This window comes from Podarcis muralis, chromosome 14, assembly GCF_964188315.1.
Source record: "Podarcis muralis chromosome 14, rPodMur119.hap1.1, whole genome shotgun sequence".
NCBI lineage: Eukaryota > Metazoa > Chordata > Lepidosauria > Squamata > Lacertidae > Podarcis > Podarcis muralis.
The window spans coordinates 20,250,026-20,265,958 of NC_135668.1; the positions used below are offsets into that span (position 1 = coordinate 20,250,026).

At 47.3% G+C, this 15,933-nt stretch overlaps 1 protein-coding gene across 2 annotated transcripts in view; it reads left to right on the forward strand.

Annotated features, from left to right (window-relative positions):
* The first annotated feature begins 908 nt into the window (after nucleotides 1-908).
* The window catches only part of MFGE8 (milk fat globule EGF and factor V/VIII domain containing), a 34,318-nt gene continuing 19,293 nt past the window's right edge, over nucleotides 909-15,933 (forward strand). Inside the window, exons 1-3 of one of the 2 annotated variants that reach the window (XM_028705996.2) lie at nucleotides 909-1,129; nucleotides 12,692-12,817; nucleotides 13,690-13,815. In XM_028705996.2, the coding sequence (XP_028561829.1) occupies nucleotides 1,057-1,129; nucleotides 12,692-12,817; nucleotides 13,690-13,815 (325 nt within the window). In that variant the 5' untranslated portion in view covers nucleotides 909-1,056. The remainder of the gene's footprint in view (nucleotides 1,130-12,691; nucleotides 12,818-13,689; nucleotides 13,816-15,933) is intronic. The other variant, XM_028705995.2, reaches the window with a different exon arrangement.

Sequence of the window (15,933 nt, forward strand, 5' to 3'; positions counted from 1 at the left end):
AAAATGACCGGGAAAATCAGAAACTTCAACAAAGGTTCAAAACTTCAACAAAGAACGGGGGAAATTTATACAGTGGTACCTCGGGTTAAGTACTTAATTCGTTCTGGAGGTCCGTTCTTAACCTGAAGCTGTTCTTAACCTGAAGCACCACTTTAGCTAATGGGGCCTCCCGCTGCCGGAGCACGATTTTTGTTCTCATCCTGAAGCAAAGTTCTTAACCTGAGGTACTATTTCTGGGTTAGCGGAGTCTGTAACCTGAAGAGTCTGTAACCTGAATCGTATGTAACCAGAGGTACCACTGCACTATACTTGAGAGACCACTGTAAGCATTTGAACTCTTTAGCAGGTCTTAAATAACTCAAGTAATGTTACACAGACTTTGGACACAATGGAGAACCGAAAAATTAGATGACTTATAATATGTAGCTGAAAAGGTTAACTAAAGGTTAACTAAAAAGCACCCATGTAGGGGAGGAGGGAAGTCTCAAGATTCGGAAGAATCTTGTGTAGTTTTTATTATTTGTGATTTGGAATGTGAACAAATTTGTAAAATCAAATGAAAACTATTTCAATAAAAAGCAATAGATCATAATGGTTTGCTGTGAAGTCACTTCGCACCAGATGGAAAATAAATAAATTGGGGGGCCCCCATCCTACCCTGTCCTGTACAAAGGTGGTAACCCTATTTCAAGCACGACTGCGTTTAGCCAAATGTTGGCGTCTAGGCGCCCAGCAGCCCATCCCGGTCCGCTCACCCATCCCTCCAAATGGGCCAAATGGCTTTCCTTTGCGCTGCTGTTGCTCCTGCTCCTTCCGACGCCGCTTGCCATTGGCTCGACAGCCGGAGCACGTGGCGGCGGGGCGTAATTGGCAGGCTGAGCCTTAAGGGAAAGAGGGGGCGGGCTCGCTCTATGCCTTGGGCTGCACTGAGTCATTCGCCTGTGCGGAGCAGGAACACAAACAGGCGGCAGAACTTGCTGAGCTTGAGCGGAGCAGGACGAGACGGGACGAGAGGCGCGCTCAGCCCAGCCCAGCCCCACAGGGGAACGACGCACCATGAAGGGACCCAGCTCCTCGCAGCTCCTGCTGGGGCCTCTCCTCGCCTTCTGTCTGCTGGTTGCTGTCAGCGGTGAGTAGGCAACGCCGATTTCCCCTTCCCTTCTCTCGCTCCGCTGCCTGGTTTTTGGCTACTGGATGTGGTGGGTGGGGAGCCCTTCTTAAATTGCGCGCGGGGCGCCTGGAAGGCGAAGCTGCCCTGGCTTTAAATCCGTTTGCAGCCCAGCCCCTCTCGATTTGTTCCTTCGCTGCCGACCAAATCCTTCCACGAAACTCGCATTAAAGCGCCGTGAAATCTCGAAATGCCCATTTGAAAAGATCAGCCGAACGCACAAGCAGGGTTATGTTTACGCGTTGGGTTGGAATGCGGTTTGGATAGGGTTAGGGAAAAGCGCTCTGTACATGCTCGAGAGGCTCTGTGCGCAATGATGGATTCGCCAGGGGCGGCGGGCGGCGCTAAGTCCTGGCTTGATTTTTATGGTTCTCCTCCTCCCTGCCTGTGTTTTGGGGCATTTAGCTTTGGCAAGCTCCAAGAGAAAGACCTGGTTATGAAGTTTAGAGAAGCAGGCCCTGTGTTCAAATTGTGGAGGGAAACGGTGGGGGAAGGGAAAGGGAGCTAGTGAAGTCCACAAGCCTCTGACTCGCTCAGTTTTAGCCTATCTGTATCGTTCCTCAGTAACATTTTACAAACAATAGCTAGTGGGGTCAACGCAAAGAGTAAGGCTGTGCTCTCTTTCCCCACCCGCTGAACCTTGACTTGATGTGGGGATCATCAGACTAACATTTTGCAATGTGGGAAAATAGGCACCATATTTTCCCACGGGAATTGGTCTGTGGAAATCAAAGTGAAAGGAGAGCCTAAGGGGGCCTGCTCTAGGCTTTCAGGGTTGTTTTGGGGATAAGTAACCTCTTTTCTTAAACTTGGTGCTAGAGAGGTATTTTTTGTTCTCCTTCTATACCGACCTATTTCCAGGACTTAGGTACGTGTGCATGTTTGGTTTAAGGGACTTCCTCATAAATCTCCCAAGGGTCCTTTTGGGTGCTTGTGGGCAAGATGTCGGTAGGCTTTTGTGGGGATGCGGAAGACACTGTATCAGTGCAGTGACTCATTTCCAAAAGGAGCTTAGGGACATAGGAAGCTGCTTCCATAACTGGTCAGATCATTGCTCTGTCTAGCTCAGTTTTGTCAACACTGGCTGGCAATGGTTCTCTGGACTTTGAGGCAGAAGTCTCTCCCAGCCCTACCTCTGAGCAGTGGCCCCTCACAAGGGTTAATCTTACTTGGAAGCTGCTGTCTGGAAGTTTTACCTAGATGTGCACCTCCATACTGAGGCTCCTATAGCTTTAAAGGCACCATGGTTTGGCTTAATGTTGCATACAGACCTTGGCCCCATGGTTTGTCTTGCTCCAGACAAACCATGCACTTTAACCAAGGTGTGTTCCTGGCTTACCGCTTTATCTAGGGTAGACAAACCATAAGTCTGGGTTTTAACAATATGCCAAACCATGGCTTTGTCCCTTGTAGGGCAGCGGCATTGGGGAGGAGTATTGTCGCAGTGATCTTTTATTTATTTATTGGTTATTCATTAAATTTGTATACTGCACTATACCCGCAGGTCTCAGGTTGCAACATAAAATCGCAATATGAAAACACGAAATACACAATAAAAACAAAAGTTCCCTTCAGTCAGGGAACCTGCTTGCTTGCACTAAGCCATGGCTTGGTTTAGTTTTATGTGTAAGTTGGGCCAAAGGAATGGTCTGAAATTAAAAACAACTACTTCTTGCAAAATAATTCAACTCCTTTTCTGCTCACTATGGAGGTACTCTCAGTTGCCTTGAGTATGAAAAACCTCCTCTTTCCGAAGTGTGCCCTGGATGACATTAGGCCAGTTGCTTTCTCATAGCCTAACCTACCTCTCAGGGCTGTTGTGAAGATGCAGTGTATTGAACTCCCTGAAGAAACAGTGGAATATAAACGAATAAGTACATAGGGACACAGGAAGCTGTCTCAGGTAAAGTCAGATCATTGTCCCATCTATCTCAGTATTGTCTACTCTGGCTGGCAGCTTCTCCAGGGTTTCAGCCATACATAGAGTTGCTGGGGATTGAACCAGCAACCTTCTGCATGCAAAGCAGATGCACTACCACTGAACTGTGGCTCTTCCCTAGTAAGCTCATTGAAAAGTAATTCCAAACAATTGCTTTCAGGATTGGGATGTAATCATCGTATTTTTCTTACGCCCTAGCCATGGCAAATAGGCCTTGGACAGCCAATATTATATAGTGCAGCGATGGGGCGAGGGCAGATCTGGGCCCCATCTGCACTATGCATTTAAAGCATTATCTTATCACTTTAACGGTCGTGATTTCCCCCAAAGAATCCTGGGAACTGTAGTTTGTTAGTTCCATTCTCAAAGCTACAAGTCCCAGAGTTCCCTGAGAAGAGGGATTGGTTGTTAAAGCACTCTGGAAATGGTAGTTCTCTTAACTGAGTAGGGGATCTTCTAATGACTCTGCACCCTCAACAAACTACACTTCCCAGGGTTCTTTGGGGGAAGCCATGACCAATTAAAGTGGTATGATACAGCTTTATTGTGTGGTGCAGACAAGGCTGTGGATATGCTAGTGGCTGGTGATCACCTCATCCACAAGGAGTCAGATTCCTAATTGCTTTTAGTACTAGTAGCAACCAAATGACTCCCGATTAACACTGCTGAAAGGAAACTTGGGATTTTGTGTTTGCAAGGACTGTGAGCTCCATTCGGTTTTGGTACTTGGAGCAAACACTTGGGTCGAGAATCATTTAATTTTATATGCATTTCTTTTGCTCCAGTTTCCCATGGGTGGACCTTGGGTACATAGTAAAAACGACGACAACAAAGCATATTCTCCAAGCCTGAATTTTGCTCACTCCTTTTCTAGTGGATAGGCTGTTGGACTTGGGTCAGGGAGACCTGGGGTTGAATCCCACTCGGCCCTGAACCTCATTATCCGACTGTTGGCCAACAGCTCCCTCTTAGCCTAGCCTACCTAACAGGGTTGCTGTGAGGACAAAATGTGTGTGCATGGGAAGGAATCATATACAGTGTGCCGATCTTGAAAGGAGAGCAGGATAAAAAAACAAGCTAGCAATAGAATGAGGAAGTTGAGGGCATATGTTCCTTGTAACATCTCTTCCCACACTTGGCAATGCTCCTTTGTGTGGTCAGAATCGGGGATTTTTTCTTCCGACGGTTTTACCTGGTTCCTAAGGCAACTGCTGGAGGATAGAGCACAGCATATTTATATTTCTGATTGATGGTGGCAGTGGGGAGGAGACTGTTTAAATGCTTACTGCAGGGCTGTGATGGGTACAGGCCTGAACCCAACAGTGAGCTAAGCATTATCTGCCTCCTCTCTTGTTAGCACTTTAGGGCAGAGTCAGCACTTCTAAGTCTTTGTTGGAGGAGGAAAAAAACAACAACCCGGAACTCAGGACGTTGGAGGTGCAGAGATGTATGTAGCTGAAAAGGGATTAGACTGGATTCTGCATGAATGAAAATCCCAGTGGATTCTGCTGTTGGTGCAATCTGTCCTCTTGTCTTCTTTCCTTTTTAAAATTCTAACTTAAGTTCCACATCTTGCAACCTCTGGGCCATCCAGCCCCCTTCGTTGGTGATAAAGGTCCCCCACTCACTCGCCACACTTGCCACCCCAAAATATAGGGGTGAATAGGGCAGCAGCCTCTTATATTTGGCAGATGGGACGCGGGTGGCGCTGTGGGTTAAACCACAGAGCCTAGGACTTGCCGATCAGAAGGTTGGCGGTTCGAATCCCCGCGACGGGGTGAGCTCCCATTGCTTGGTCCTGCCAAACTAGCAATTGAAAAGCACATCAAAGTGCAAGTAGATAAATAGGTACTGCTCTGGCGGGAAGGTAAACGGCATTTCCGTGCGCTGCTCTGGTTTGCCAGAAGCAGCTTAGTCCTGCTGGCCACATGACCCGGAAGCTGTACGCCGGCTCCCTCAGCCAATAAAGCAAGATGAGCGCCGCAACCCCAGAGTCGGTCACGACTAGACCTAATGGTCAGGTGTCCCTTTACCCTTTACTTTACTATCAGGCCCACAGGGTATTTAAAGTATATTGCTTCCCCAAAAGAATCCTTGGAACTGTAGCCTGTCAAGGCTGTTGGGAATTGTAGTTCTGCAAGAGATAAACTGCAGTTCCCAGGGTTCTTTGAAGGAAGATGTGGGCGTAAAATGTTCTTTAAATGTATGGTGTGAATGTGACCTAAGCCACCTTCAATCAGTGATGCTCCTGCGAAAATAATTCTCATTCCTTCTGCCAAGTGGTTTAGAGTCAAGAGTAGAGAAAATGCTACTCTTCACAATGAATCAAAACTCTCTAGGAATGATTTGGGCTTTTATTTGGGGGTCATGAAACATAAGGGAGAGGTGGGCGACAGGAATTGGGGCTACTCCAGTTCCAGGCAAGATACTACATTCAAATACTATGTTTTTTGAGCACATGGAATGAATTTTCTGTGCATTCATGAGGACTAGCGGCTTGGTACCCCCTCCTAAATGAATCCTGTTTTTTTCCAGGCACTTCTGACTCTGGGAAACAGACACATTGTTCTCACACATGGGGGCATGATTGTGTTGCTCATCCGATTTCCTTGCCTCGTGACAGTGAGTGAAGTGATAATTGGGAATTGGTTCTGACCCAACAGTCCCGATGCAGACACATAGTATTCTTTTAATCATTAGGCAATCCTTCCCTCTGCAAGCAGACAATAGTTTCTTATCCCAACCAGAAGATACGTTTCCCCCTTTCCATTGTTTGCTGGTTTGTTTATCAGGGCCAAATGGAATGAGCTGGTTTTTAAGCAGTAGCTAATCAAAGGACACAAAACATTCTTAGCCTGCAGTCAGAATGGGGGAAAGGAAAAGAATATAAAGGAGCACCAATGGGTGTGGGAGCAAACTTTTTATTCTGCAGGAACACCCTAAAGAGGACCCTTGTTCTTGTTTAGTCATTTAGTTGTGTCTGACTCTTCATGACCCCATGGACCAGAGCACGCCAGGCACTCCTGTCTTCCACTGTCTCCCACAGTTTGGTCAAACTCGTGTTCATAGCTTTGAGAACACTGTCCAACCATCTCTGTCGTCCCCTTCTCCTTGTGCCCTCAATCTTTCCCAACATCAGGGTCTTTTCCAGGGAGTCTTCTCTTCTCATGAGGTGGCCAAAGTATTGGAGCCTCAGCTTCAGGATCTTTCCTTCCAGTGAGCATTCAGGGCTGATTTCCTTCAGAATGGATAGGTTTGATCTTCTTGCAGTCCATGGGACTCTCAAGAGTCTCCTCCAGCACCATAATTCAAAAGAAACAGACGGCATGTAGGATATGACACTGCCTTGTACCAGATCAGGCTTCTTGTTCATCTAGGCTAGTACAATCTACTCTGTTTTATATTATGGTTGTTGCTATTTAAATTTACTAGTCCCTTTTTAAATTATTATTACGAAAAGCATAAAACAAAACAAAAGTTAAGTCAATTGTATTTTTAGAAGGCAGGATTAAAACATCCCACTTGCCCAAGGCCTAGCAGAAAAGGCCTGGCACGTAAAATATGTAATGATGGTGCCAGGCGAGCAGCCTTGGGGAGAGCATTCTGTGAGTGGGGAACCACCACTAAAAAGGCCCTGTTTTCGTCCAGATTTCCCATGGAGGGGGCACATGAGATTTTAAGCCATTTTTATCTACACCACTGCCCAGAGACCTCTTGCTCTGGGGCTGCTTAGACATGCCAATAATAAATAAAAGAAATAATAACGCATACTCAGATTGGCAGCAGCTCTGAAAGATTTCTGATGCGACTCACTCTCCTATGACAATTGCCTGCTACCTGCCTTTTCTAATTGGAATTGTTTGGGATTGAACCTGAGACTTGTAGAGACATCAAAAACCAGCTTACACCAAGACAGGTCACTGACCTGTCTAGCTTCAGATGTTAATGATTAAAAGGGTTTATATACCACTTTCATTTCCAGAAGAACTGCTTAGGCAGTCCACAAACAAATAAAGGCAGACATCAAAATGACAAGTATAAAAGCAACTGTAAAAAGACAGCTTCCGGGAATGAAGATGTTATTTTATTATTAGGGTATTTATATCCCACCTTTTGACTTGGAGTTCCATTGTCACAGAAATTGTAGCAGGAGTTCACAGACAGGAGAGTCGCCCTTTAAAACTACTTTTTCCTTTGCACGCTGTCGACTTTCTCCTCTGCTCTAGCCTCTTCCTTGAAATAGTAAGCGGCTTGCAGAGCTGTGCAGAGACCTACTTAATGCCTGTCCTATTAGGAACACACCAGGGAAATTAATTGGTTCTGCTGTAAATTGAGGGTGAATGCTGCACGCCCCCCCACCCCGTCCAGAGAAGCTCAATTCATAACCTTTTCCTGAGAGATAATATGTTTTATGAATGGGAAACCATGCTTTGTGAATGAAGCTCATGTCAAATTATACATTATTAAACCAAAAGGTGGACAGAACAGCAGTGTTCGGACTGTATTTTACCCGAGCAGCCATCTCTGAAGATGTAGCCAGGAATCTGAGAAACCCCTCAGTGGGCTGAGAATGTGTCAAGTGCTCTGTAACTGGGTTGGAGGAAGTTGCTCATCAGTAGAAGATGGGAACTGTCAATTGGGGGTCTTTTGCTTATCAGAGAATTTGGGCAAGAGCAAGAAGAACAGATCTGGGAGGGAGAAGGAGACAGGGGTAGTTAAAGTGTCTGGACAGGGAAATTAAATGTGTCTGACTATGGATGGCGGTTTGAGACAGGCAATTCACAAAGTATCATGATGGACAAGTTTGGAAGCTGTGTAATCACACATGCTCCAATTTTGCTGAACAGCTCGTGGATAGTCTTAAAAGTTGCTCCCCACATTGTTTTCCTGGACACTTGAGTTTGTTTTATTTTGGATTGTTTTATTTGATATTTTAATGTGTTGTGAACTGCTTTGAGGTTTTTTCCTTTAAAATGTAAAGTGCTATAGAAATGAAATGAATAACAATAACAATGAAAAACTTCATCCCAATGGAATGGCGTCTAGACATTCCATTGGGGTGACCCAACAGTGATTAGCTTATATACCAATCTGGGTTTCTAACACTGGTCCTCCAGGTGTTTTGGATGAAAGCTCCCATCATCCCTGACCATGACAATGCTGGCTAGGGCTGATGGGCATTGGAGTCCAAAGCAGATCAGGGAAGGTAGATCTAGTTGTTGTTGAACTCTAGCTCCCACCAACCTCAGCTGCAGGACTGCTTGAAGCATTGGGGCATGAATTTAAATTTAAAGGTAAAGGTACCCCTGCCCATACGGGCCAGTCTTGACAGACTCTGGGGTTGTGCGCCCATCTCACTCAAGAGGCCAGGGGCCAGCGCTGTCCGGAGACACTTCCGGGTCACATGGCCAGCGTGACATCGCTGCTCTGGCGAGCCAGAGCCGCACACGGAAATGCCATTTACCTTCCCGCTAGAAAGCGGTCCCTATTTATCTACTTGCACCCGGAGGTGCTTTCGAACTGCTAGGTTGGCAGGCGCTGGGACTGAGCAACGGGAGCGCATCCCGCCGCGGGGATTCGAACCGCCGACCTTTCGATCGGCAAGCCCTAGGCGCTGAGGCTTTTACCCACAGCGCCACCCGCGTCCCTCGGGGTCCCTCGGCATGAATTTACCCTCCCTTAAAGGCAGCCCCAGAGCAGGCGTTAACAGCTCTCCTGCTGTGGCCTTGGAATCTGTCCCAGAATGCCATGTTCTGAAATCACCTCTACTTGGCTTCTGAAACTTCTGGGACGCTGCCCATCCTCAATACAGTGGTACCTCAGGTTAAGTACTTAATTCGTTCCTGAGGTCTGTTCTTAACCTGAAACTGTTCTTAACCTGAAGCACCACTTTAGCTAATGGGGCCTCCTGCTGCCGCCATGCCGCCGGAGCACGATTTCTGTTCTCATCCTGAAGCAAAGTTCTTAACCTGAAGCACTATTTCTGGGTTAGCGGAGTCTGTAACCTGAAGCGTATGTAACCTGAGGTACCACTGTACAGCCAAATATTATTTTCCCAGCCTTTTAAGGGTTAGAAACTTGGTGGTGGTGGTGGGTTGTTTTTAAATGAAAACTTGGGGTTGTATTCAACTAACTTTTTTAGACCAATTGAAATGAATGCCCATTAAGTATGATGAGTCAATTCCATGGGTAGACAAACTAAGGCCTGGGGGCCAGATCAGACCCAATCGCCTTCTAAATCCGGCCTGCGGACAGTCCGGGAATCAGCATGTTTTTACATGAGCAGAATGTGTGCTTTTGTTTAAAATGCATCTCTGGGTTAATTGTAGGGCATAGGAATTCATTCATTCCCCCCCCCCTCAAAATATAGTCCAGCCCACCACATGGTTTGAGGGATAGTGGACTGGCCCCCTGCTGAAAAAGTTTGCTGACCCCTGGAACTCTGAGTAAAAGTTAATTCAGTACAACTCAGAGGTTCACTGAGCAGGAAAAAAAGGGTTCTCTGGAACCTGGATTCTGAATTTTTTTTTCTTACCCTTTTGCAAAACTCTGGCATTCACACATCCCTGCTGATTGCCAATGCATTTCTGTTCAGCCACCTCCTTTCACTGAAGACGCTCAGTGTTGTTGTTTTTTTCCATAGTAACTTCTCCACTCCACGGGAACCCGGCTCTCAGATGCATTAATTGTCCAAAAGGCAGGGCAGAGAGACACAGAGGGCAGCTAAGTACTCCTGTCTGTTTGGGAGCAAGTCAGATCGGAAGCGACATCTCAGATTCCTATGGCCATCCCTTCCTCCCTGGCTGTGGCTCGTGGCAGCGCATTGATGGAAGATGAGGTCATCTGGCACCAGCCAGGGCAACAGCACAGGCAGTGCCTGAGCTCTGTTGCTTTATTTTCCCTTCCCAGGCTGGGCTGTGAGAGCTGCCCATGCACCTCTGAACACAGTTTGGAGCCTGGTTTCTTCTTGGCACATTGGAGGAGCAGAGTGTTAGGAAGTGAGATTAACCCCAGGGACTTCTGCTATAAAAAGACTTACGAGCAATAATGCTGGGAGGAGTAGCTTAAGCTAATGAAATCTGTCTGCCATGGACGTTAAAGCCCTACCCCAGCAAACAAGGAGCCTGGAGGCTATTTTTGGAGGATCTCTCTTGGGTCCTCTACAGCGGGAGATTCAGAAGAGGCAAAACGAAAGGAATTCTTCAAAGAGAAAGTACTTCTCTCCGTGCATAGTTAAACTGTGGGATTCACTTCTGCAAGATGATGTTGTAAACAAAAATTGCCCTTTTCCCTTATGGGGTATCCAAGAGCTCATATAGAGTCCTTACATAGGTTCCCTATTGGTAGGAGAAGATAACAGAGGCCAACCAGAGAATATTGAGAAGCAAAGCAGCTAGTAAGCTTGATCTTTCTTGATCTGTTGCAGCAGGGTGCTCCCCTCACCCGCAGGAGAGAGGAGGAACCCAGAAAAATGGCGCGCAAGGCCTTATAAAGACTTTTGAAATTGCCACCCTGTAGATCAAGACCACCCCCAGAAACATCATACATACATCACAGAAGGGGTGTAACCTAAGACCACCCCTCAGATACATCATACCTACATCACAGAAAAGGCGGTCTAAACAGAAATTTGAATGTTGTTTTTCTCCTGCCGTTGTTTATCTCCTTTCTGGCAGGTTACTTGATTGGATTGCCTGGCCAGTCTTTTGTAATGATAAATACTTAGTTCCTGGGCCATGTCACAGGCTCACACTGTATTCATATCTTAAATGTGCCCTTAAGACAGGATTTGTGAGGAAAGAGACAATGGGAGGTTTCCCACTTTGACCTTGCAGAGAAAACATTTGCTCAGTTTAGGAATCAAAATGGTTCTAAGTCGGTCTTCCTGTGCTGATCTACGTACGTGCTTGGTTGGTACGCTTATGAACATTACCATATATCTAAGACCATAAAATTCCTATCACAATGATGACTAGAGCTAGGCAATATATCAATACATCGCCCCAAACCGGTTTGCAGTCCATATTGTGATACCAGTTTCATAATTTTTGACCTGGCACTATGTTGCGAATCATCGTGTGCGTTTGTGTGCTGTGCAAAAATCACCATGCGTGAAAAACTGTGAAGCCAGCCAGTGCCTCGACATACCTTCCTTAGGCATCTGTTTGGCCTCTGTGAAAACAGGATGCTGGAATAGATGGACCTAATTCAGCAGGCTATTCTAATGTACTTAAGTATACACAAGTACTTCTCCACAGAGCGCATAGTTAACTATGGAATTTGCTGCTACAGAAGGTGTGGGAAACCTTTGACCTAGTTATTGTTATTGTTGCTGTTATTTTATTTAATTTATATACTGCCCCATACCCGGAAGTCTCAGGGTGGTTCAGAGAAAAGATAAAACATAAAAACCACAACTTACACAATCAGAATAAAAAGAACCACCCAATAACGCCCCCCCCCCCCCAAGAGCCACTTTTTAAAAGGGCATAGGATGTCAATCAGAGGAATCAAAGGCCTGGTTAAAAAGGAACATTTTTGCCTGGCGCCTAAAGGTGTATAATGAAGGCGCCAGGCAAACTTCCTTGGGGAGAGCATTCCACAGATGGGGAGCCTCTGCAGAGAAGGCCCGTTTTCGTGTTGCCACCTTCCGAACCTCCTGAGGAGGGGGCACACGAAGGAGGACCTCAGAAGATGATCTCAGGGACCGGGTAGGTTCATATGGGAAGAGTTGGTTCCTGAGGTATTGCGGTCCAGGACTTTTAAGGCTTTATAGGTCAAAACCAGCACTTTGAATTGGGCCCGGAAACTAATTGGTAGGCAGTGCAGTTGGACCAGGGTTCTACTTGTTGCTGAACTCCTATCAGCCCCAGCAAGCATTGCCAGTTGCCAAAGATGGTTTGAGTCAGAGGCGTCATCTTCTCAAGACGATTGAGGGGCCCAATGTGATGCGATGAGCCAAACTCCCCGCCCCCCTCAAAAAGATGGTCCTCACAGAACTGCTTCAGCCCCTAGGTGCTGGTATGCCTGATGGGAGTTGTAGTTCAGCTACATCGGGATGCCCAAAGGTTCCCGACGCCTGTGAGGATGCTCCCCCCCACTAAATAATCCCTAGAAAAACAGGCAGGATAAAAACAATTTCTGGGGATTATTTTTGTTCTATTTCATAGCACATGCTGTACTATTGAGCTGTGGCCCCTCTCCAAATACAGTGGTACCTCGTTCTGGAGGTCCGTTCTTAACCTGAAACTGTTCTTAACCTGAAGCACCACTTTAGCTAATGGGGCCTCCCACCACCGCTGCGCCGCCGCCCAATTTCTGTTCTCATCCTGAAGCAAAGTTCTTAACCTGAAGCACTATTTCTGCGTTAGCGGAGTCTGTAACCTGAAGCGTATGTAACCTGAAGCGTCTGTAACCCGAGGTACCACTGTATGTTTTCTGTGACCCCTCCCCCACTCCTGGACACAATTGGAAATGGGAACCTCAGACAAATCAGCATTATTTATGATTCAGAAGTGGTGGGGAAGAGGGACCTTCACTACAAAGCTGCTGCCTTGCACTGATTCACTCCCTTGGTTTTCCAGGTGACTTCTGTGAAGAGAACAAGTGTCAGAATGGAGGAACCTGCCTGACTGGCATCACTGAATCTCCTTTCTTCTGTATCTGTGCAGAAGGCTTTACTGGGATTGATTGCAATGAAACCGAGAAAGGTAAATGTGGTGTTTGGAGCACGGGGTTTATCGTTAGAACTTAAGCAAGCAGAGGATGGTTTATGATGATTATTAATATAAATTTATAGGCTACCATTAAGCCGTCAAAATGATGTGCATAATGAAAATGGAATACAACACAAGCTCTAAAAACAGTAAAACCAACTTGGGATGAATGCTTAATAATGAATTCGCTTGGAGGAGCCCAGAGAGGAAAATGCAGGATAGGTAAAAAAGGTTAAAAGCACCTCTGGATGGCGAAGTCCAGTCAAAGGCGACTATGGGGTTGTGGCGCTCATCTTGCTTTCAGGCCGAGGGAGCCGGCGTTTGTCTGCAGACAGCTTTCCAGGTCATGTGGCCAGTATGACTAAACCGCAGAATAGGTAGGGCATTGGGTAACTCCTGGCACAAGTTCTGCAGTGGTCTCAATCTCTCCACCTTGGGACCCCAAATGCTTACTGCAACAATGGCAGAGTTAAAATAAGTGCAAGGACATCAGTCCTGCTAATTATGCCATTGTTATTCCATTGCACTTCAGAATATATTTTGCAATGCTAATGACATGCACACCTCATTTGTTGGGAAAGGATATTCACATCCCAATTGCCATTTGCAAATTCATCAGCTGCTTTGAAATACATGATTTCTTTAGAACATAAGGAGAGTCTTGCTGGATCAAGCTAATGGCTCATCTAGTCCAACACCCTGTTCTAACAGTGGCCAACCAGATTTCTAATGAAATCGCATGTGTAATCGCTGATAACTCTGCAGGTGGTGGTTTGTCGACCTTCTCTTGCATAGTTAAATCTAGCAGGGGCTGTGAGATGTTCTTGTTTGCATCTGATTTTTCCTTCTGCACCTCTTGTTTTCAGGTGCCTGCCACCCAAACCCCTGCCAGAATGGGGGCGAGTGCCAGGTGGTTCCCAACAGGGGCGATGTCTTCACCGAATACCTTTGCAAGTGCCCTTCGGGCTATGAAGGCAAACACTGCGAAAACAGTGAGTGTGAGATGTGTCTTTGGGAAAGCTGCAGCTGCAAATGGAAGAGCAGCTCGCGCTGGCTTGGAGCAAATAGCCCATCAGTCTGGTACCCTGTTTCCAGCAGTGGGTAGCTATGTGCCTCTAGGAACTCCCCCAAGCAGGGTGTGGTGGGATGATGAGCTGCTTGTGCGTAAAATGCAAGTCCCTCAGAGTTTGATCAGGTTTTCAAACCTCTGCCTGTGACGGAGCCCCTCCGGCATGGCTGCGTCAATCGCTAGTAGAATCCGAAAGTGGTTGCTTTCGGAAACGTTTCCAACATAAAAGCTCTTTCACGGAAACACGTCTTCTGGACTCTCTGCGTGACAGTTTCCGGCGAGGCGTGGGTGTCCCTATAGGAGGTCCTGAGACCTCTCCACTGTTTTCGCTGGAAACGTCTCTGAGCCACCCCTCCGACTCACTTTCCCTGGAAGTTCCTGCTCGCCCCCTACTGGTTCCCTCTTCAGCTGCTCCGTCTCTTTCAACCTGAGGGAGCCTTTGCACCTCCTGTCCTTCCGATGGCAGTTCCCTGACATCCACCTCCCCTCCAGGGCCCCCTTCACCCCCTCCCGTCTCCTCCCCTCCGGGCTGGGAGGAAGTAAAACCCCTGAAAGAACCTTCCTCATCGTCCGAAGTTTCGAACACTTCCCTCCACCTGCTACTGTCCCTCGTCTCTCGATACTCCTCGTCTTCGGAGTCTATTCCCTCTTCCAACTCCGACTCCGTGAATCCTTCCATTTCCTGTTCCTCGTCGGTGGTGCCGAAGTACTCCCTCCTAAACCTTTCTACCGGCTGTGGTTTCCTAGGGAATCTTTGGTGGAACGTTTCTGTTAAAACCTCGTCATTGACCTCCCCTGCAGTCACCCAGGTGTTTTCTGACTCCGGTTCCCCTTCCCACGCCACCAAATACTCTACCTGATTTCCCTTCCACCTGGAATCGAGGATTTCCGCTACATGGTTGCTGCGTTCCCTCTCTTCCAAGGCTGGTCCCCTGACGTGCTCCCCTTCACGTCCCCCCCTGTATGGTGACAGTAACGACCTGTGGAACACTGGGTGCAATTTCATGTGGTTGGGTAACCGGAGTTTGAAAGCCACCGGGTTGACCTGCTGAATGACCTCAAAGGGTCCCAATCTTCTGGGCCTCAATTTCTTACAACCCCCTTTGAACGGCAACCCTTGGGTTGACAGCCACACTTGATCCCCCACCCTTATGGTTTCACCTTCCCTTCTGTTCTTGTCTGCCTGCTTCTTATATTGTGCCTTGGCCCTTTCTAAGTTGAGCTGGAGCTGATGATGGATCGCTTCCATCTCTTCTACAAAATGTTCAGCCGCTGGAACGCTCCATCTCTCCCCTCCCTCCCCTGGAAATGCCCTGGGGTGACACCCGTAATTAGCCAAAAAGGGGCTCATCCCTGTGGACACATTCTCCGCATTATTGTAGGCAAATTCTGCCAGCGCCAACTTTTCGACCCAATCGTTCTCTCTGTCATTGACATAACACCTCAGATATTGTTGAAGAATGCCATTTGCTCTTTCCGCCTGCCCGTTGGTTTCAGGGTGCCGGGCCGTTGAAAAATTGACTTCCACGTGCAGCAAGCTCATGAGCTTCCTCCAGAACCTGGAAGTAAATTGTTTGCCGCGGTCTGAGATCACCCTCAAGGGAGCCCCGTGCAACCTAAAGATGTGTTCTACAAACAACTTCGCTGTTTCTTCCGCTGTGACTGCATGTGAGCATGCTACAAAGTGGCACATCTTTGTTAACAGGTCTACTACTACCATGATGGCTGTCTTCCCCTTGGACTTCGGCAGATCCGTCATAAAATCTATTGATACCGCTTCCCAAGGCCGTTCTGGTGTGGGTAATGGTTCTAATAACCCTGCCGGCGCCCGTCTTTCCCCTTTGGCTCGCTGACATTGGTCACACCCTCTTACATACTCCCTTACATCTTCCCTCACCTTGGGCCACCAGAATTCCCTGGTAACCAACCACATGGTCTTGTGTTGCCCAAAATGTCCCGCCGTGGGGCTATCGTGCAACTGCTTGAGTACTCTCCCCCTCAATTCACCTTCGGGTATATACAGTGCCCCTTTGTAATACAA